This window comes from Teleopsis dalmanni, chromosome 2 (genome assembly GCF_002237135.1).
Source record: "Teleopsis dalmanni isolate 2A chromosome 2, ASM223713v2, whole genome shotgun sequence".
NCBI lineage: Eukaryota > Metazoa > Arthropoda > Insecta > Diptera > Diopsidae > Teleopsis > Teleopsis dalmanni.
The window spans coordinates 156107636-156129510 of record NC_051847.1 but is presented as its reverse complement, the minus strand read 5'-3'; the positions used below and the strand labels follow the sequence as shown (position 1 = coordinate 156129510).

At 31.4% G+C, this 21875-nt stretch overlaps 4 protein-coding genes across 5 annotated transcripts in view; 2 read left to right on the top strand and 2 right to left on the bottom strand.

Moving 5' to 3' along the window:
- LOC119676000 (zwei Ig domain protein zig-8) overlaps positions 1-21875 on the top strand; it is a 336138-nt gene that overhangs the window by 224344 nt on the left and 89919 nt on the right. The window lies entirely within an intron of this gene.
- The window catches only part of LOC119683194 (exosome complex exonuclease RRP44-like), a 23764-nt gene continuing 2149 nt past the window's right edge, over positions 261-21875 (bottom strand). The window contains exons 1-9 of one of the 2 annotated variants that reach the window (XM_038096821.1): positions 4417-4547; positions 4030-4358; positions 3315-3759; positions 2676-3251; positions 2087-2583; positions 1545-2009; positions 1278-1481; positions 698-836; positions 261-625 (exon numbers count right to left, since the gene is read on the bottom strand). In XM_038096821.1, the coding sequence (XP_037952749.1) occupies positions 386-625; positions 698-836; positions 1278-1481; positions 1545-2009; positions 2087-2583; positions 2676-3251; positions 3315-3759; positions 4030-4358; positions 4417-4470 (2949 nt within the window). In that variant the 5' untranslated portion in view covers positions 4471-4547 and the 3' untranslated portion in view covers positions 261-385. Of the gene's footprint in view, positions 626-697; positions 837-1277; positions 1482-1544; positions 2010-2086; positions 2584-2675; positions 3252-3314; positions 3760-4029; positions 4359-4416; positions 4548-21875 lie in introns of those variants that run through there. The other variant, XM_038096822.1, reaches the window with a different exon arrangement.
- Positions 5812-12829, top strand: LOC119683193 (protein RRP5 homolog). The gene is made up of 6 exons (XM_038096820.1): positions 5812-6081; positions 6143-7472; positions 8801-9743; positions 9815-11583; positions 11645-11810; positions 12631-12829. Exons 1-6 carry the CDS (start codon positions 6001-6003, stop codon positions 12791-12793), a joined length of 4452 nt encoding a protein of 1483 aa, XP_037952748.1. The 5' UTR covers positions 5812-6000; the 3' UTR covers positions 12794-12829.
- LOC119683195 (dentin sialophosphoprotein-like) lies at positions 18287-21869 on the bottom strand. Its single transcript, XM_038096823.1, has 7 exons — positions 21813-21869; positions 21592-21753; positions 21261-21534; positions 21013-21024; positions 19676-20905; positions 19369-19609; positions 18287-19296 (listed from the first exon to the last, which is right to left on the bottom strand). The coding sequence occupies exons 3-7, from the start codon at positions 21384-21386 to the stop codon at positions 18353-18355; spliced, it is 2553 nt and encodes an 850-aa protein (XP_037952751.1). The 5' UTR covers positions 21387-21534; positions 21592-21753; positions 21813-21869; the 3' UTR covers positions 18287-18352.

Sequence of the window (21875 nt, the reverse complement as noted above, 5' to 3'; positions counted from 1 at the left end):
AATTTGACCGTAAGAGAATAGAAACATACACCTTAAGTTTTAATTTCATACGCATTTAACTAAAACTGAGTATGGTATCGGAAATGCTTTTTAAATATAATCTTATCTTATTAAGTAATAAGCTTTAATTTATATTATTTATATATATGAAACTTTTGTATTCTAAGACTCTGTAAATGGTTTGATTTAAAATAATTTATATATATTACATATTATTAAGCACAACAACATTGTTATATTTATTTTATTTTTAATCCTATTATAAAAGTTTTACATATTAGATATGCATATTGTATATGCAAGTATTACAAATGATCTAAAGGTGGTAATACTCCACTTTTAATGGAAACTTATGTCCCTGTGATTTAGCTATAATATATTGAAATTATTTTTCCGTTTTCGATTTCTTGGATTTCTTTTTTGGTGGTTGTTGCACTTGTATATTTGCCTGATTTTCACAGACATCCATTACCGACGCATCTTCAACACTAAATCCTTTTATGAATGGTTTAACTAAATTAAAAACAAGTTTTTCATGTTGTACATTTGATGAATCTAAAGTTAGGCGCACGGTTACAGGATCAAATGCATGAAATACCACATTCCCACAGCTCTGTGTGTGATACTTTATATAGAATGAGAACAAAAATTAATAATATATAGCAAAAATATAATAAAAACAGAATAAATTACTTACATCTTCGCTGTAAGTAAATTTGACACTAGCTGGTAATTTATAATTATCATCTTTAAGTGGATTGAGATATACTGTGCCTTCCAAACCAAATTTAGGTATTAACACTTGCAAAGCATTTTTGCGGACAAAAAGTATATAACTGCATATGAGATATAAAAACATTACAAAATGTTTTAAAGGAAAGAAAGGATGATATACTTTAATATATATTATAATTTTAAAACATTTTCAATATTTTTATTTCAAGAAATTGCTTTATACAATATATTTAATATTGAAATTTGTTTATTTTGATGACTAAAGAATTATTTTAATTGTACTGTTGTGTTTTTTTCGACTATTAGATCAATTATATTTTTAAAAGAAAACACATACATTCTCTAACTAAACAGATAAAATATTGAACTTGTTAATAAATGTAAATAAAAAACTTACTTTTAAAGAGAATGGATGTGTTTTGTTTTAAATAAAAATAAAATTGGCTTAATAGCCCATAAAAAACTATTAACATTATCATATTGAAATAGTTTTAAAACGTTTGCTTTATGTAAAATATTTTTATAAAATGTATTATAAATACCCTTCTACATCCTGAGTTTTACCGCGAAAGTAAACATGTGTATTTAATGCTACTGAAGCTCTTCCAGCATATTGTGCCATTTTATGTCGATAATTCAAGTTCTGACATATATTTTCATTTAATTTTTTATTTAACAAATCTGTATATGTACTATCCGCTCCTATTGAAGCAGCCAATAGACGATGCACCACAATGTCAGAATATCTGTAATATACCATTAGAATAATAAAAAGTTATTACAATTTGCGTATTAAAAAGTGTAAATACCTTCTAATTGGCGAAGTAAAATGTGTATAAATTGGTGCTGCTAAACCATAATGAAAGAATTCACTCTTTTGTACAGTACCACTTGTAAAATAGACAGCTTGCATCATACAACGTGTTGTTAAAATTCTTATCATTGTATTAAAGTATGGATTATCTCCTTTAACACAGTGATCCAATGAATTTGCTAAATCCAAACCAGACTCAGTTTTTATTTCAAAACCTTGATGTCGTGCGGATTTGATAAGAGGATCAAAATTGGTAGGTGGTGGTCGGGGATGTCTTCGAAGCATAGCGCACTCAGGAAATTCAGCTGCTATATGCTCAGCTACAGTAATATTTGCTAATAACATAAACTCTTCTACCATAGAATTAGTATCGCGCATTTGTTTCGCTTCAACCTCAAGTGGTTCATGCGTTTCGCTATCTACTTGGAAACGTATTTCAGGCGACGCTAACACTAAAGCACTATAAAAAATATGTACGTATTTAAATATATAAAATATATTTATATATATATACGTCTAATAAATTATAATACTTACCCATTATCCATGCGCCGTTTTTTAAGTATTTTTGCCAAATTATTAAGATTTCTTAATGATTGTGCAATTTCATTGTGTTGAGTTTTATCATCGATAATGCATTGTGCTTCTTCATAAGTCATTGCTCGCTTTGACTTAATAACACTCTTATGAAATCTTTTAGAAATTATTTTAGCGTCTTTATCCATTTCCCAGCAACAAGAAAACGCAAAACGTTCTTCCCCGCCAACCAAAGAGCACAAATTACTACTTAATAATTCTGGTACCATATCAATACGTTTCCCCACAAGATACACAGTTGTACCACGCGCTGCTGCCTCTTTATCCAAGGCATTGCCAGGTCGAATAAAGTGACTTACATCTGCAATATGCACACCAACGTCTAAATTACCATTCGGCAAACTACGACAATGTAAAGCATCATCAATATCTGTGCAGCCAGGTGGATCAACGGAACATATGTAAAGGTCACGTAAATCAACACGTTTCTCGTAGTCCTTTAAATTTATAAAAATATTTGTTATTTTAATTTATTTTATATTTTTTAACATAAATTATTTTTTATTATTGTATATATTTTGCATATTACTTCATTAGTAATTGTCCATGGCAATTTTGGTAAGAAACTCAAAACCTCTTCCGAGAATTTACTGTGCGGTACATCATGCTCAAGTAATATTACTTCGTTTTCTGTTTTAATATCACCTAAAGGCCCTAGGGAGCGAACAAAATGCCCATTTGGATAGCGAGAGAATCTTGGCCAACTATCTATAGCAACCACAATACGTTGATCTAATAGTTTCTTTGACTGCCGTGTTTCAATACGTATGCGTGGAATTTTACGATCAGCTGGTACAAAAATATGACGGTTCGTATTTTCAAGAACACTTTTTTGTAATATACCACAGTATTGGCGCCATTTGCGACGTATTATACCTATGACTCTACCAGTTGGTCGCTTTTCCTCAGAGATTTTACTAACAGTGTTCTTAAACATATCCATCTCCCTTTCGGCAATTTTTTGATCTTCTAAACCTTCGATATTCTCTACTTCTTCTAGTACAATCTCACTTGGCGTGGACCACTCGGCTTCTGGCAAGAGTTCAATAGCTACTATATCGCCATCAACAGCACGATTCATAGCCTCACGCCCTTGTAAAAGTATCTGTAATAAACGTAAAAATGTATTTATTTAGCAACTATAAATATTTAATATGATATAGCTTACTGGATTGTCGTAGCCTTCAACAGAAACATTGCCTTCCAAGTAATTTTCTCTTGAAGCTTGAAAATTACCTTGCAAGAAACGTTTTGTTCTGATACCTTCATGAATCTCAACCATTGTAAGATGACTAGGATAGACTGGTAAAGAAGGCTTTTCACTATCGAAAGATTTACGTGCAAGTTTGTCAACAAGTAATGGATAATCTGACAAAGAACTTATATACTCTTCTGCAGTACATGCAAGTATACCTTCATTTTTACTGATTTCACGACATGCAGCATCGTCTGTTATGAAAACCACACGCGTCTGAGGTTGACCAGACCTTTTGAATGAATTACTTTGTTGAGAATCAAGCAAATGTTTATCATACCATTTTGTAGCAACTCTAATAGCGCGATCGTTACGATCATTAGAAGATTCATTGGGCATTTGTTCCACATAGGTATCTCTGTAAAAAAAATTCATATAATAAAAATTACAAGCCATCACATACTGTAGACAAATTATCTTGTATCAAATTAATTGTTATTTATAAAGATATGAATATGAATAGGGATGGAAAGAACATGGATGTAGTTCATCCATGTTTTTTAATATTTTCGTGATAAATGTGTAAAACATTCCTTTTTGTTTAAAATCCTGAAAAATATTCATACATATATACGTATATAAGCAACAAATCACTTAATTTATAAAAGTACATTTATAATTGACCTACTTATGATGTTCATTGATGAAAGCATAAAATCCTCTTGTTTTAAGTTGTAAAACATTTTTGAAACGCTTGTATATTACTGAACTCTTCTTTCGGACTTCATTCATTACAGTCGCAAATATAATAACATTACACAGAACGTCTTCTTCGAGTACATCTATCTGATCCAATATAATATTACTATCCAGCACTATATAATGTGGAAAATCAAATAGTGTGGTTCGCAACATTCTTTCACGTAATAGTACAGGTGGTACATCTTGACGGTTACAAACATTGCAAATATCTGAACCACAACTAAGGTCATCCCGTAAGTAGTGTTCACGTACAACCTAATATCATTTAATATTTTTAGAAAAACTGAAATTAATTTATATTATATATATTCACCTTTAATACATTCCCACGTCTAGTTTTACGCGTGTACTCCCTTAATGTTTGCATTTTTATAACTTACAAAGCTATCAGAAAAGAATATACAAAAACATGCGGCGCTAATCAAAATAATAAGAGTGAAACCGGCGTATAGGGTTGCCGTCTTTCCATTTAAACAATGTAATATATAATAGATAAGTAAGTTATATATTATGGACTCATGGACGTGTGTGAGTTCAAGTAAATTGATGGTAAATTGAAATTATGTCGGTTAGCAGTGAATATTGGTATTTACCAGAATTATAATAATAAAAAAAAATTAATAAATAAGTCCAATAAATAAAGAAATAAATATTTACATTTGCACTGCACGCAAAAGATCCCTAGGAAATTTCAATTTACTTTACATACATTTACTCGAACTCTCACACGGCCTTATAGCACATTATTAAAAATACAGTACTCTAAGTATAACACATGTATAATAGTGCCTTTAATCACAAATGTTGACCAATAGTATTTGTTAACGATTAATATGGCGTTTGCATTGGCCGAAAATGGTCCATTTTGAATGAGCCATTTTAAAGTGTTTACATTCGTTGTAATTCGTTTGTTCTCATTTCAAACAGCTGATTTTTCAACTATGTTTACATTTACATTTACATTTGCATGCAGTAAATTGAAATTTTGCTTGTTTTGATGCTGTCGAAAAGATGAGAAAACCTTCTGCATAATATTTTTCTTATAATATTTGATATTTTCTATTTTACATTTCCATAAGCATTTTATTCTTAATGTTAGAACGAAGCAGTGCACAGTGAAAGTAATATATACACTTTTGGCGTTTTCGGTTGGTTAATCTGAAATCAATCTAGATTTACTCTCGATCTGTCAAATTTTTTAATCTAATCAAACATTTTTAGAGTAATCTAACGTTTTTGCAATAGTGTAGATAATTATATATTTCATAAATACATATATCGATTCCTGGTACTTGCAGTCTCAAAAATAATTATTTACGAATAATTAAATACAAGAATTATTTCCAAGACCACTGATGATGGGTATTTGACAATACTCGAAACAGCTGTATGGGCAGCCAAAAATTCAATTAATTAAAATAATATAAAAAATAAAATTTTTGTTGTTGTATTTCACTACTGTTCGAAAAAACCTTTTTATAAATGCATATATTAAATTAAATTACTTTTAACTTTCCAAGTCATATAAAACTGCTTTTAATTTCAGGATGATCTTGCTACTCTGGGAAAATATCAAGAGTGTTATAAATTAATCCCAAGTGTTATTAATTTCGCTCAAGATTTACTAATAATAAAATAATAATTGCACTAAAATTGAATCTGGATTGGGAAAGTTACATCAATTGAAAACGTCACATGTTTGCTGTAATTCTGCAAAAGGTTTGTTTGACGCTGTAAGCAAAAGTGTTTTAACACTGTCAAGCCAAAATTGCAAGTGTAAGCGCGGTATTGTTTTGGTGCCGCACGTGCGTTTTGTATCATTAGTTGATTTTCGCATTTTTAAATTATTAACAATATAGTTTGAGATTAATAAATGAAGATAAAATAATTCATTAAAATGACTGTTAAAGAAAAAAGTTTTCCTCGGGGTGGTTTAGCACCTAAAGAGAACCAAGCAGAAAAGCCAAAACAAGACATTGTAAGTTATATGAATTGAAAAAACCAAGCACATTGTTGTTAATTTTAAATGTAATTTACAGGTTTTTGGAGCAGTTCAGAAGAAAGTAAAAAAAACTAAGCCGAAAAAGGATATTATTAATGAGGATGATGAGAAAAATGTTATCGAAACAATCTCAGCAGAATTGCTTAACTATGAGACCATACAGGAGAGCATGCTTATATTGGGAGTAATTAAATCTATTAATAATTTAAATCTCAGAATATCTTTACCGGGACGCATATCGGCACAAGTACATGCATTACAAATTTCGGATGCATATACGAAGGTTGCTAGAGAGTTTGTGGAGAAAACAGATAGTGCCAATAATTACAAACCTCTGAACGAATTATATACGGTCGGTCAACTTGTTTATGGACGTGTGCAGGAACTGAAGCAAATCACACGCAAAAATGTTGAAGTTAATATTTCGTTAAAACCTTCAGTAGTTCATGCCGATTTACTGCACAATAACATTAAAAAGGGTTTCATTTTTAATGGCGCAATTGAAGAAATTCAAGAACATGGCTTTATAATAGAAACTGGAATAAAAGGATTGCGATGTTTTTTACCAAAGGAAAAGGCAAAAACAGCTCCATCAGTCGGAGAATTGATCTTTCTTAAAGTCGAAAAAATTACATCAGATAAAGCAGCTAGTACATGTATATGTAAGCAGTTAGATACAGCTTCACTAAACATCAAAAATCAGTTGGAAGCGAATCTAGATTATTTATTACCAGGCAGTATTGTACAGTTTAACGTAACTAAAAAACTAAAAGATGGCTTGCAAGGTACTATAATGAATGAAGCGTTCACTGCTTATATAAATGAACATCAGCTACAAGAGCCTTTGGCACTACCAGAAGATTATGAATTGAAAACTAAACTGAAGGCGCGTATACTCTATGTCATGCCACTAACTAAACTTGTGTATTTAACATTAAATTTGGAAAGAACGCAAGATATAGAAGAAGAAGATAATGGAAAGGAAGCAGCTTTGCGAACGGAATTTAAACGCGGCGATATTATAGAAAATGCAAGAGTACATCATGTAGGAACTGGTGGTGTGATATTGATTTTAAATAATAAATTTAAGGGCATTATATCGTACAAAAGCATCAAAGCGAATTATAAAGGAAATTATGATCAAGATGAAATGCTTGCAAAGTATGCCAAAAAAACAAAGCTAACAGTTCGTGTACTTGACTACGATTTAATGGATTCAATGTATATATGTACAGATGATTCTAAAGTTATCACCGAAAAGGTGTTTACTTTAGATGATGTGAAACCTGGTGATTTCGTAACAGCTGTAATAAAAGGAATTAATGAGAAAGTAGAAGGATATAACGTGCAAATAGGTAGAATGAAAGGTAAAATTTAAATTATTATATATAGAAGCCATTAAACATAAAAAAAAATGTTTTTTCTTGATATACCATAGTTATCATACTGTCCCCATTTTTTTCTATGTAAGCTACATAATATATGATATTTGAAATGGAGGGTCCATTTAGTTTGTGATGTCTTCACTCCTATTATTGTCTTTAGGCTAGTTGAACCCGTGCACTTGAGTACTTTTACTCTCTATTAACTGCGAGATTTTTTCATAAGCCCTCTCTACGCCGTGACTGGATTATTATTTATCACTTCATAAAACTAAGCAATAATTGACCTTAGATCTGCATACTTCACTCCTTATCATTAATGCATAAATTTGTATATCGAACATATGAAATGTGAATCTTTTAATGGATTCAAGGATGCAAGCAGGTATATGGCAATCTAATCAAAAAGCAAGCGAAGTCCTTGCTGTCAAGAGCTTACTATGCTGAGAATTTAATTGTTTATAAAAAAATAATTAAATGTTAGTCAGTTCGCGGTCTTAGTGTTTTTTAAGGCCTTTAAGCCAAATTAGCTTAAATTAGAACTGCTGTGTTATCATCACACGATCCTTTAAGATTAATAAATAGAATTTAATTATTCTATAGGGAGGCCAAGGTTAACACTGAACTGTAGTGCCAAATAAGAAAAAGAATATTCCTATCATAACGTTCAGTGGCTTGGTGCCGATAGTAACTCCAGCCAGTGAGTTACTATAACAACAATGGTTCAAATATGTGGACTTGACTACTTATAAAACCACTCAAATACCATTATTAAAATTAAAAGAGTGTGTCAAGATAATATTTTTCTTTGCTTTTCAATAAGAAGTATTTGCAAAATATTTATTTAATAGTAATAGCTAACGTGGCCTTCGACACGATATTCAAAATTAGTAATATTAGTGATATTCGAACCTTAGTGTTTATTAATGTAGAAACTAATAGCGATTGTTGAAAAATAAATAATGAAAGTATCTGTAAAGATGTTGGTTGTTAGGATATGACATGCACTTGTCAGTTCCCCATTAAGTTACAAATAATTACAAATAAGGTTTTTAGAACTAGTTAATGATTGTTTCTTGGTTTGTTCAGATTTAAAAGTCTTATCAAATAAACTTAGTTCCTATAATCCCTTTAGCTTTATGATCTTGCTTCGTCGAGCAGATAATAGTATACAGTGAAGTTTTTACCCTCCATTCTTTTCTATGTAAACTACATAATATATGACATTTGATACCTTCCAAAATTTTTTTTGTTTTTCCAAATAAACAACATATAAATTTTTTATTTAATTTTCTTTAAATTTGTCTTTATAGGAATTATAGAAAAATTATTTTTGGCTCCTACTTCCAAGCACTTGGAAATTGACTCAAAGGTACGTTGCCGAATTGTAGCCATCAATACACAATACAAAAATTTATACCTTACTAATCGGCCAGAATATATGGTAAAAAATTGCAAAATATTAACTTCACTGGCAGATGCTGAAAAAAATAAAGTCTATAGTGGCACTGTAGTTTCACACAATAAAAATAACATACTTGTAAAATTTTTTAATAACATTAAAGGAGTGCTTCATCGTCAGCAATTAAACACAGAGCTATCAAATGAGATGGATAATTTTTATGTTGGCCAAACAATGCAATTTCGCATAGCTGCTAGGAAGGATGAACAAATCTCACTTGGTTTAGTAGATTCTGTTTTTAAAATGGGCGAAATATGTCCTGCTACAGTTGTTAACAATCTTGATTCTGGGTTAGAGATAAAAATAGAATATGACGAAGAAGCAAACGAAACTAGCTACTTGAAGGGACTTGTGCCCATACGTCTGTTATCAGATTTTAACGATTTACTTCTGGCTCAAATGAACATACATCCACCAAATAGTGATTTGCAAATTTGTTGTGTAAATAAAAATATATTCAGTTTGCGTGATGTGGAATACTTTCTACAAAATTGTACGAAGACTTGGGGTACAGTTAAAATTGGCGACATCTTAAAAGCTACAATAAAAAATGTTGCAGAAAACGTAATTGAAATAATGTTGCCCATAAAAAACTTTAACAAGTTGGTTAAATTACATAAAGATATGTTACTAATAAATGTTTATAACAATCCGAATATAATACTAACAGAGGAACAACCACTTTATGTAAAAGTGTTAAGCAAAGAGGAGAGTACAAAAACAATTACAGTATCTGGAAAATTGACAGATGTTTGGGACGGTCTATTGAATTCAACGTCTGAATATATAGAGAAGTAATATATATATATATATATTTTAGACAAATATATTTATTAATTCATTTATTGATTTTTTTCTTTTACAGATATTTAGATGAACGTGAATCTATCCGAAATGCCTACAAAAATTTAAAACATCCAATAGCTAAATATGTGTTAGGTGACAGAGTTTCTGCTAGCTTTGTTGGTGTATATAAAGAAACTAACGAGTGGCAATACGAATTGGTTGACACAAAATTGAAGGCAATAGTACCAGCATCAATGGTAGTCAATAAAAAAGTTCCGGAAAAGGGTTATAAACAAGAATGTATTGTACTTTGGATCGACTACAGTAGTGAACATGTGTGGATAAGTAATAAGCAAGCAGATTTAAAACACATATCTCGCAATTCTGAATTGCCAACAAATCTTGTGGGACAATCTGATATAAATGCTAAAGTCTTACTGAAACAGGAAAGTGTATTTATTTGTTCCTTAAAAAAGGGAAACCAACCTCTAATAGTCTGTCCTAGTCATTTGCATTACAATGATTTTGAAAATTGCGGTAGCATTAACGTTCAAGAGCAAAGTTTCTGCAAATTAAATTTTATTCGAAATACAAAACCGATTGCCGTTCTTGAATCTACATATAAGTTATTCTCAACTAAACCAAATAAAAAAAGAATTAATTCTGAAAGCAATGAAGCCCCAAGCAAAAAAAAAATTAAGAAGCACAGTGAGAGTGAAGAAGTAGTGACTGAGCGGATATCTAAGGAAACAAAAAAGAAAAAATTAATTGAAAAATCTGAAATACCTGCAAAGAAATCTAAAAGTGAAAAGAAATCAGTTACATTAAATACTAATAATGAATCTAATGAGAAGAATTTTACTGATCCTGGTAGTATTATAAGATTTGTGAACGATGCTAAATGGGATGCGGGAATAGTTAATAACATTTCAATAATCAATGAAAATAAGGAATTAAAGAAGAAAACTGAGAAAAAAACATCATGTGAGAAAGAACCTTCAAAATTAGAAATAAAGAAGGAAACTAAAACTATCTTAAAAAAGCAAGATAATGCATCAGAAACTTCGATTGAAGATAATGCACTATTTTTCATAGACAAATCGCCTGACGATAGATATGTAAGAAAACTTGAACAAAATAGTAAACCTAAAGAAAAATTATCCTTACCTGGTATAGATAATTTTTGGAATATGGATTTATCTAATATTAATAATAGTGACAAAACTGTATCAAGTGATGAGGATGATGAGGCAACATCAGAAATACCACAAAAGAAAAAGAAACTAACAGCTACAGAGAAATTCAAACAAGAACGGGAGGAAGAAGCACGATTGCGAATAATTGAAGAAAAGTATGCTAATCCAGATCAAATACCAGAAACAGTAGATCAGTTTGATCGTTTAGTGATGTCTGACCCTAACAATACAAAACATTGGATTAGCTATATGGTTTTCCATTTACAGGAAACAGAAATAGATAAAGCACGTGCTGTAGCACAACGTGCTATTAAAACAATTCCTTTTCGCAATTTAAATGAACGTTTAAATATATGGATGGCTTTACTTAATTTAGAATTGCATTACGGTACTAAAGAAACTTATGATAATACAATGAAAGAGGCACTAACGTGTAATGATCCGATGCAAATTCATTTACGCTCTTTAGAAATATTAAAAGATTCTAATAACAGACAGGAGCTATTTGAAATAATTTCAATTATAACCAAGAAGTATAAAACGGAACCTGAAGCTTGGAAAGCTGTAGCTACCGCATATTTTAGCATAGATATGCCAGAACGAGCACAACAAATGTTGCAAAAATCTCTACTGAGTTTGCCTGAGAGAGAACGTAAGTATTAGAAGTACGCAATATATAAAGGATACTTTCAAATCAAAGTTTTTCTTTGCAGATGTTAATACAATTGTTATGTTTGCAAATCTAAATCATAAATATAATAAAAATGAAATTGCACAAACTCTGCTGGAGCAAGTAGTAACATCATATCCAAAGCGCGTTGATGTTTGGACACAATATGTTGATATGCTCGTTAAAGATAATCTTATAGATTCAGCGAGGTACGTTTTAATGTGTTTTATTAATTCAAATAGGGTAAATTTTTTTTTTGGATCAGCTTTTGTGATGTTTAGTCCGGAATCAATATTTTTATATTCTAGAATTCCATATTTTTATTTTTGAGAAACAGATTGGGGTGCTTTTCAAATTTTTCTTTTTAGATCACTTTCATGTCACCAAATAATATTGCAGAAATAAACATAATTAAAAATTAAAAAACTGAGCATGTATTCTCAAGACTGAAATTTTTTTCAATTTTTTTACTTCAATCGCATTTACTGTTGGTGGCAGAGATTTAAATTACTCGTCTAGCTGGGCAGAGAGTTTATTATGACAGTACATGCTATTACTAGATGACATATTTTTAAAGTTTACCTAACACAGCCTCATTTTCATTGTAACCAAGTTCAGAAAAATGGTTAATAACTGTTTTTCTGTGTTGATGTATTTCTGAACGAAAACATGGATACTCAAATGATAGTTTTGTATATCCATAATCTTATTAACCCTTTATATATTAGACCAATAAGCTTATTTTAGACCCAAAATTATAAATCAAAAGCCAGTTAAGAATAAATTACAATAAAATTGTAAAGAAAATCAGACTTTTTTGTAAACTAACTTTTAATACAATCACAAATCCTAATAAAATATGCATCAACAATTAAATTATCTGTCAAAAATTGTAAGGTCCGACTAAACATTTTAAAGTTATGAGACATCAAAGTTCAGCGAACAGAAAAACACCGAAAACTTTTTTCCCCATCCAATATTATAATACATATATAAACGAATTTAACTGAATACATTTCTTTTATATAGAAGCATACTTGAACGTGCAGTTATGCAGAAGATTCCATTAAAAAAAATGCGTACATTATTCAAGAAATATCTAACATTTGAAGAACAGTATGGTACTGAAGAGAATCAAAAGAGAGTTAAAAATCTTGCTGCGGAATATGTTAAAAATAGTACCACACTATAAAATATGTTATTGAATATTAATAATTCCTATTTTATTTTATTTTTTTCACATTTAAAAGATTTGAAATTAAGCAAAAGTTTTGTATATAATATATTTAAATATATAATAAATAAATAATAAATAAATAATAAATAAATAATATATTTTTGTTATATATATTTTGTTAAAAATAAATAGTTTTTTATTACTTTAAACTATATTTTAAGTAATTATGTTGCGTGCATTCATTGACATATAATTATCCAAGAACTATAATACATAGACAATATATGTAAACAATTATTGTATACTAATATTTATTAATTATATTGAAATGAGAATTTTACATAATAATAATTCATAATAATTCAATAAACTCACGATTTAAGTAATTGTATTTTTGGAAATTAAAACTATATCTTATGCCAATGCTATGTTTGTTATCCGAAAGAGATCTCTTCAATATTCCAAAAAAATTTTAACGCCAATATGTGTATGAATTTCGTCCGTGTTCGAACTTATTTATTGTTTGAAATTATATTTGGATTCGACAAAAATGAAGCGAAGAATATAATAGACAGTGTTGTCTGCAAATAATTATTTACATATTTTTCATTTGCTAACCGTTATCATATCTCATAAATACTTTTAAAGTTTGATATGAACTTCACACAATTCTCTGAAATTTTAATCAATATTCCACAATGAAACTTTTTGGCATCTTAAATTCAACAGTAGTAATTCAGTATACGTAGATTTCATTAACAAAATAGTACGACCTTGCCCACTTTACAAATCTCGGCATTACACTAGACTATTAATACAGTCTATTAGTCTTCCAACTAGACTAATACGTTCGAAGGAACACTTCAAAACTAAAAAAAAAGCTAGACATGAAATACCAAATTATGTTGAGCATATCATGCATATCTCAATAAAACAATCCTTAAATCAGTATAAGGTTTAATATAAATAGATTACAACAATTTCAAAACAAAATACTTATAAATGTAATTAGAACACTTTTTTTTGGTATATTAGAAGTACTGACATACACAGGTACCTCACATTTACATTTTACTTCTTTAGGAGGTTGAAGAAGACGTTTCGCCATTTAATATAATAAATGTAAATTATATATGCCCGTATTTATTGTAAAGTATTGTGTATATATATAATACAAAAAAACTGCTAAATAGTCTAATTTAAGAGACTAGTTGTATTAATAAATAAAAAATTGGTTGACTGCATATGAAGCACTCGATTAACTTCATTAGCACGTAGCTTTTTTGTAAACATATAGTGTACCTTTAACAGCAACTAACCAGATTTTCAATAACAGATTTCGATGTTGTGCTATCGGATAATGGATTTTCAGTTGCGTTATTAAATTTTGCTTATATAAGAAGGTTCGTCATATTCTTGCATACACTATTATGATATCTAAAATATATTTTATTATTAGGAAGAAATTAAAAAATTTACTTTTTGTTGGTCCATGGTGATGTCGCTTAGGCAATATATCCTATATTATAGTATGGTACTTATATCCTAAGTGATTTCGCATAGATTATCAAATCGTTTCCACTGATTTTGACACAACAGGATTAAGACCATCAACAAATACAGCAATTCCATGGACGTTAGCATAAATAGTGATTATTCTATGTAACATACGTCAATTGCTTGTACGTTACCAACGTATGTATAATACAGTATATTAAATTATACTTTGTAAAGTGATTTGGAAATTTCTTTGAATTTTTTAAGATATATTATATTATTATAAGAAATATTACAAGAAATTTTCTATATCCCCTTTTGTTGCAGCTTCGATTGCATCATTGTGTTAGTTTGTTTAACTTAGTGATGGTTCAATTATGCAGTGCCCTTTTATGATTTTGACCAGTATCAAAGTGGTATTCTCATTATCATTGTTTCTACGTACAATTTAAAAATATTATTGAATGCATATATGAATACTATTCCAAAAATTTGAAAGAAAAGGAGCTAAAATGTGGTAACAGTAATGAAAGGGATGTACTGCAGGCACTTTATGGGAATAACCTAGAGTCAATAAATGTAACATATTGCGAGATTTTGCAAACAATTAATTCTCAAAAAATACTAAATAAAGACAATGTTGTCAGTTGTAGTTTAAGTTTAGATTCAAATTCAAAAGAAATTTTAAATATTTTAGCATTAGCATTTTGTAGCAGGTAGCAGGTCTAATAAAGAAAGTTAATTACTGCGATTTTATAAATTATGTAAACTCATTTGATCTGTTTTTTTTTTGTTTGAAACGTTAATGGAAAAATCCTTGGAGAAGATTGATAAAGCAATGTTTGGAATTTAACCCAACTTTACAAGCCAATGGACTAAGTGCACAGCGCAGAGCTATGGATGACAAAGTAGATAGAAATGGCAGAAGACTAATAGAAATCTGCAATACGGTAAGTCTTACTGTGCTGAATGGAAGATGAGAGGGCGACAAAGATGGCAAGCATACATTTCACAGAGGAACTATTGCCACCACGATTGACTATGGGTTAGGAGCGGGGATCTGGTTGAATAGAATCAAAAACTTCAAAGTGCAGGATTTTATTTACTCAGACCATCAGCCGATTACAGTAAGTGTCCACGCTGGGAAAATTATTTCGGAGGAAAATTCAGGTCTACAGTTGTTACCTAAACTATACTGGAACAAACGTATCGAGAAAATATATAATTTAACACTTAACAAATTATTGGAGTAAATAGAGCGACAATATGCTCAACAAATGGAATTGAGTTTTTGATGGATTGTATAAATAATGCAGCAAAGCCTCTGCAACAAAAGCAAAAAACTGGCGTAAAACAAAACCAATGGTTTGACTCTGAATGTAAAATATTAAGAGATACATCTTTTCGATTGCTAAGAAGAGTTAAAAAAACAGGATTAAAGGAAGACATGACAAATTACAGTCAGGCAAATAAACGATTTAAAGAACTTCTTCAACATAAAAGAACGACTCACTATAATGAGCTAGCTATCTCAATAGCAACAGCAAAAGACAATAAATCCTTTTGGGGCAAAGTTCGAAAATTGAATGGGACGAGTCATATAAATAATGTAAAGCAAGTGTAAAGATAATAAAGCTCCTGGAGAGCATTGAGTACCCATGGAATTCCTTAAATATGCTTCGGATCTATTTATTGAAAATATGACAGCATCATTTAATTATGCCTACAAAAGCGGCAATGTACCTGATTCTTTTCGCAAGTCGATTATCTTCCCATTGTACAAAATAGGCGACACAAAGAATCCAGAAAAGTATAGGGGTATATCTTTTAACAATGCCACGGCGAAAGTATTTGCAAGTATTTTGAACGAGAGGCTACAAATGTATATTGAGAAAAACAAAAAACTTTATGTCTTTTTCGTGGATTTCAAGGCGTCGTTCGATTCAATACTAAGAAATGCGCTCTTCTATAAGCTTAGGAACTTAGGATTGTCAACAAAAATGATGCGGATTATTTGGAGCTTGTATCATGGTAGTAAAGCAGCAGTGTAGGATGGAAATATTATTTCTGATTGGTTTCTTACACAGTCTGGGGTTAAGCAAGGCTGTGTTTTAAGTCCACTTTTATTTACTTTATTTTCAGATGACCTGGTTAACTTTTTAAACGGTGGCATCGTGATTGATGGCATGCAAATAAAGGTTCTGATGTATGCAGATGATGTGGTGCTGTTTGCAGAGTCACCAAGAGCCTTGCAGCTAATGATAAATAGACTGAACGATTACTGTAATACCTGGAATTTAGAAGTCAATATAGCAAAGTCAAAAATAATAATATTTAAAAAATATGCAAGGCGTCTTGCATGGGATGAAAAGTGGTACCTTAACGGTAAATTATTGGAAGTAGTTAAGACATATAAGTATTTAGGCGTTTGGATAATATATAATGCAACATTCGAAACACACATTAATAAAAGGCTAAAAGAATCAAAACTAGCAATAAACAGCACATGGAGAAGAGCATTAGGAAATGATACGGTTGCTCTTTCAGTTAAATACAAAGTTTTCCAAGCTGCTGTCAACTCAATTATGAATTATCCTTCCCAAATTTGGGGTTTTGAAAAATATAATGAGGTGGAAAAACTGATGACTTATTTTATCAAACGTATTTTTCGTCTACCGGTCAATACGCCAGACTACGCAATCTACCTGGAAACTGGCTTATCAACACTACATATCGGCACTTTAAAATCCCACTTTCAATATATTAACGCTGTTATGAAACACACAGATAGCAGACTTACCAAACGGCTTGCGGCATACTTTTTAGATAGAAGGAGTTCATATTTTGCGGCATGGTTAAATTTAGCCGAGGAACATGAAGAAAATTTGAATTTAGAGGATATGAATGGTTGGATTGACTGGCAGCAGCGCATTCTCCTAAAACAGGATCAAAGTGATAGAGACCGATTTGTTTATAGGGCCAAAACAAGCTACTCTAGACAAACATACAGAGAACTAACTTACAATCTGGGGACCATGAATTATTTTAATGATAAATATGGTATACTGTGGAAAATATTCGTACAATTTTCAAATCTCGTACTGAACTCATCAAACTCAATTATTTACCCTACGTAAGTGGTGCACTATCTGTTTGTAGCCTATGTAATAAACAGGAAACGGAAAACGTTAAACACTTTTTCGCAATTTGCCCAATTTTAAAGAAAATAAAATACAAGTATTTTGGGAAAACGACTTTGAGCCAAACAGAATTGCACGGTATCCTTAATGGAATGAACTGGCTGAATTTATGCGCGTTTCTTAATCAAGCGATAAAATATAGGCAACAAATTATAGATGAGATCTTTTAACCGCACTTATGTATGCACACCAACAATATATACTAATTATAACAACAAACTCACTACAAGATTAGAGGGATTAGAAGAGTAGGCAATCGCTAGGTAGAGCTGACGACATTAGTCATAGCTTTAAGTAAATAATGTATAAAGTATGGATAATGATTGTATGTTTTTAAATTATTAATAAAGAAGTAACTAACTATTCCAAAAATAAAATATTTTTATTGAAGTTATAACAAAGCAATGGCATTCTGCAAAGTCTGATTAAATCACTGATTAAAAATACTATTTTAATGTAATTTTCAAATGTCCACAGTGTCTATATATTTAATACAAACAATTCAATTCATAAAAACAAAATTTCAATATAATTAATAATTTTATTTAAACTAAATTAATAACCCCTCAAGGAGTTACATTAAACATATAAAATAAATATTAACGCAAATCTAAATGTATATGTATATAAACATGATGTGAGTGCGCGAATCATAAAAAAGTTACTAAAATAAAAAACAAAATAATGACATTAAAAATATGCTACGAGAATATTTCCATAATTATATGTAATGAGAACAATGATAATATAATGATGATAAATATAAAATATTTATATAAAACGATACGGTCCTAATTATATCAATTTTTACTTTTTTTTTTCTTTTTGTATATATATAAATATTAACAGTCAAGAGTAAAGTTCATTTTTATATAAATTACTCTTTGAAAATCCCTCTCGCTTTGGCAGTAATTTTCCGCACTCTTCCTCTACTACTCACGCTTATTAATTGTTCGTCGTCGCTGTCTACAGAACTATCATCTCCGACGTCATCAACTGCTGCTAATCTATTGTATGATACTGTAGACACAGTAGCCGAACTTCCAACACCGTTATCATTCGTACGTCTGCGACTTGGCGCTGGTTCGTCGTCTTCACTTTGTTCATTATAACGAGGTCGTTTAAGATTTCGACAACCACGCTGCACACGCACTTCCCGATTGATTTCTGTTTTACGACTTTTTACTATATTACGTTGTGATCTTTTTGCTGCGGGTACATACGATGTCAACGGTTGATTGTCGTCAGAGTCAGAAGAATCTTCGGTGTGATTACTAGAGCCACCCACTGTTCCTTCATCTGAACCTCCAGCATCTTCATCTTCGTCATCATCGTGTGCATCAGTTTGAGAATTTTCTTGGCTATAACGTGAACGTCCACGCCTAACTTCAACAGTTGTTACTGCATTAGTACTATTAGTTGTATTTGATACATTTGATGTTGAGGTGGGAAAGTTGCGTCTGGAACGAGAAGCCGCAGCAAAAAGCCTCACATTTTCCAAAGGATCAATACTACTATCTAATTCATCAGCATTTCGTTGATGTCGGGATAATAAACGACGTGTGTTTCGCACATTACTGTTTGTTGTTGTCGGTCTTGTATCACCAATGTAATTGTGATCATGCGTGCTTAAGGGTAATATTCTACTGCTAGAGGACGACGCGGCATTTGATGTAGTTGAGGTTGCGTGAGAACGTGTCATATGTGATGTACTCGCACTAGTACTAATTGCTACCGCGTGCGGTCGTAATCGTTGCAACTGTAAAGAACTTTGTCGACTTACTCTAGTGGCATCAACTCGTATTGAGTGCTGTCTTTTACCTATAATGTGTTGCAGTAGAATATTTTAATGAGTAAATATACTTAATAACTTGTACGCCCCATACAACTTACTTTGTGTACTAAGCTGTGAATTCTGACTTGAAGCTAAAGGTTCGTCATCACTACCATCGTCATCACTATCAATCCCCCGCGGTTCTACAACTGTATTTCTATTCGTTCGCAACTGCCTAATTACTGTGCCAGTGTTAGCAGCTGCGGCAGCAATAGCGGCACGACTTGTTGAAGGGCCATTTAAATACCGCGTATTATTTGCCGTACCATTAACCTTAGTTGGTGTTGGAGTAGGCAATATCTATGTAAAAAATTTTAAATTTATGATTGTGAAATTGTGAAAGAACATCATATTATATGTATATACCTCCTCAGCCTCATCACTATCTATCTCGTCAATATCGCTTCCTTTTGCCCATTCAAGAATTGCTCTTTTAGCACTTGAGCGTGTAGGACGTGTGCCTAATTCTCTTGAATCTGTATCTGATTCTTGTAAGCGTCCATTGCGAACTGGCAAATGATAACTATGGTCGTTTTCAGCAGGATTACGTCTTGAACCTGCTGCTCCACGAGTAATACGGGATGAGACTTCTGGTAAAGTACTTGAACTTGTACTAGGACCATTAGCAACATATGTTGTACTCTGCGCTTTGGGTGGTCGACCTTTTTTCTTTGGTGTATGCTGGTCCGTATCTTGAGTGCTTTCATCTATTTGGGAAACTACTACTGTTTCCTCATCACCGGAAGATTGGTATCGTCGACGTTGACCTCTTCGAGAATTTTTCGGATTTGAAACCGTTCTTTTAATACCATTGGCAGTGGGTTTACTTTTTTTATGTACACCATTTCGTTTACGTTGCGTCTGTTTTTGTTTATTATATTTTCGACGTTTTTTATTTTGACGACGATCTTTTAAGGGATTATAACTTTCTTCTGAATCATCATCTGAATGAGATTTTCGTTTATTTTTTTTTCTTGGAGAGCGTCCAACATTTGAATCATGGTCGTCATCGTCGTCATCATTATTATTACTATCACTGCCATCCCCACTACTTTCATCTTCACTTGATACATCATCGGCTTCACTATTGGAGCTACTCTCATTTTCTTCACTTTCATTTTGTTCATTTTCTTCGTCTTCCTCTTCATCTTCGTCATCATCCTCATCTTCATTTAGTTCTTGACTATGCGCTTTACGTCGTGAACTACGTGTAGGTTGTGCATCCTCTGTTCCATTTATTCGTCGATGTGATGATGAAGTAACACGATTAGATGAGTTTGATGTTACAACCTGTGAACGAGTTGGCCCATTTCTTCCAACTCGTCGTTGACTACTGCGTGGCTGCGAATCATCTTCATCATTCTCGACATCTTCGTCAGAACTACGAATTTGTCGATTAGATTTATTATTTCTTCGAGTAGAAGGTCCAGGACGATTTCTTTCAGATTGTGTCCTTTTCGTAGGACTACTACTTGATCCTCTACCACTATTCTTTTTGTTTTTATTAGCGCGCCGTCTTGCAGCTTTCCAGTTGCTGACGACGGTTTTTATGTGAGACTCAAAAAGAGCACTGAGGCGAAGCGTCATAGAATAAATCTGTAAGTAGAAAATGAAAGGTAAAAAATTATTTAACACCTTAACAAATTATAATAACTATAAGTGAATTAATTATTTATTCACTCTTTTAATATTCTAAATCTTACCGAGGAATAATCCTACATTCGATCGTCAATCATTGCAATGTTTGATTTGATATGATTGATTGAAAGCATGGTTAGGAAAGAAAAATATGTGATGATGGTGATTTATCAAAAAATTAATGAGAAAGAATTGATATTAGAATGAAATATTAGAAGTAGTAGATGAATTTTACTAAAAGTTCACAAAATGAATTGACGATCTTTTTAGTAGGCTCACCACTTTTTACACAAACAATGAAGGTAACACTTACTCTTGAGCGTTTGTTAGTGTTGTAATTCTTCGAGTTAATAAATATTAAGCGCACATCTTTTGCAAAATCCAAAGGATCATCATAATTTCCACCTAGTAAATCTTCCTTAACAGTGCGTAAGTCCATTGGAGTCGATATTATTTCCAAATAATCTGGAAACTCAATTGTATCAACAGGTTCTCGAAATGGCGCTGAATCTGGCCTTTGCCAAAGTATATCTAGTAGTTGCCTGCAGTCGGAGCGCCAATCGCCATCTGAACGTATACGATTAGATCTAAAAGAGTAAAAATATTGAAGATATTTAATATGAAAAGTGTATTAAAATACTTACCTTCGTGTTGATGATAAAGTTCTTCGCGCTGCTGCCGGCGTAGTAGCGCCTGTACTTGTAGAAGGCACAACATCAGAATCACGCTCATTCTCAGTTTCAGATGAATGATAGAAATCAACGTATTGATGATAAGCTGCGGCTACATCAATATCGCTAAGTTCTCTAAATATAAAAATAGTATTAAGTAAAAAACTTTTTTTAATTTCGTCAATTGGTAGTACCTAATAATCCTCAAACAAAGTTCTGTGATGATGCGTGCGTGTTTAATAATGTTTGTATGTGAC

Bases quoted from the DNA above. Each gene is read 5' to 3' on its own strand.
- LOC119683193 (XM_038096820.1), top strand. From the start codon at position 6,001: ATGACTGTTAAAGAAAAAAGTTTTCCTCGGGGTGGTTTAGCACCTAAA. The intron at 7,473-8,800 runs GTAAAATTTAAA...TTGTCTTTATAG, and splicing joins GCAAATAGGTAGAATGAAAG to GAATTATAGAAAAATTATTT. The intron at 9,744-9,814 runs GTAATATATATA...TTTCTTTTACAG, and splicing joins ACGTCTGAATATATAGAGAA to ATATTTAGATGAACGTGAAT.
- LOC119683195 (XM_038096823.1), bottom strand. From the start codon at position 21,386: ATGGACTTACGCACTGTTAAGGAAGATTTACTAGGTGGAAATTATGAT. The intron at 19,610-19,675 runs GTATATACATAT...TTTTTTACATAG, and splicing joins ATAGTGATGAGGCTGAGGAG to ATATTGCCTACTCCAACACC. The intron at 19,297-19,368 runs GTAAGTTGTATG...AACACATTATAG, and splicing joins TTCACAGCTTAGTACACAAA to GTAAAAGACAGCACTCAATA.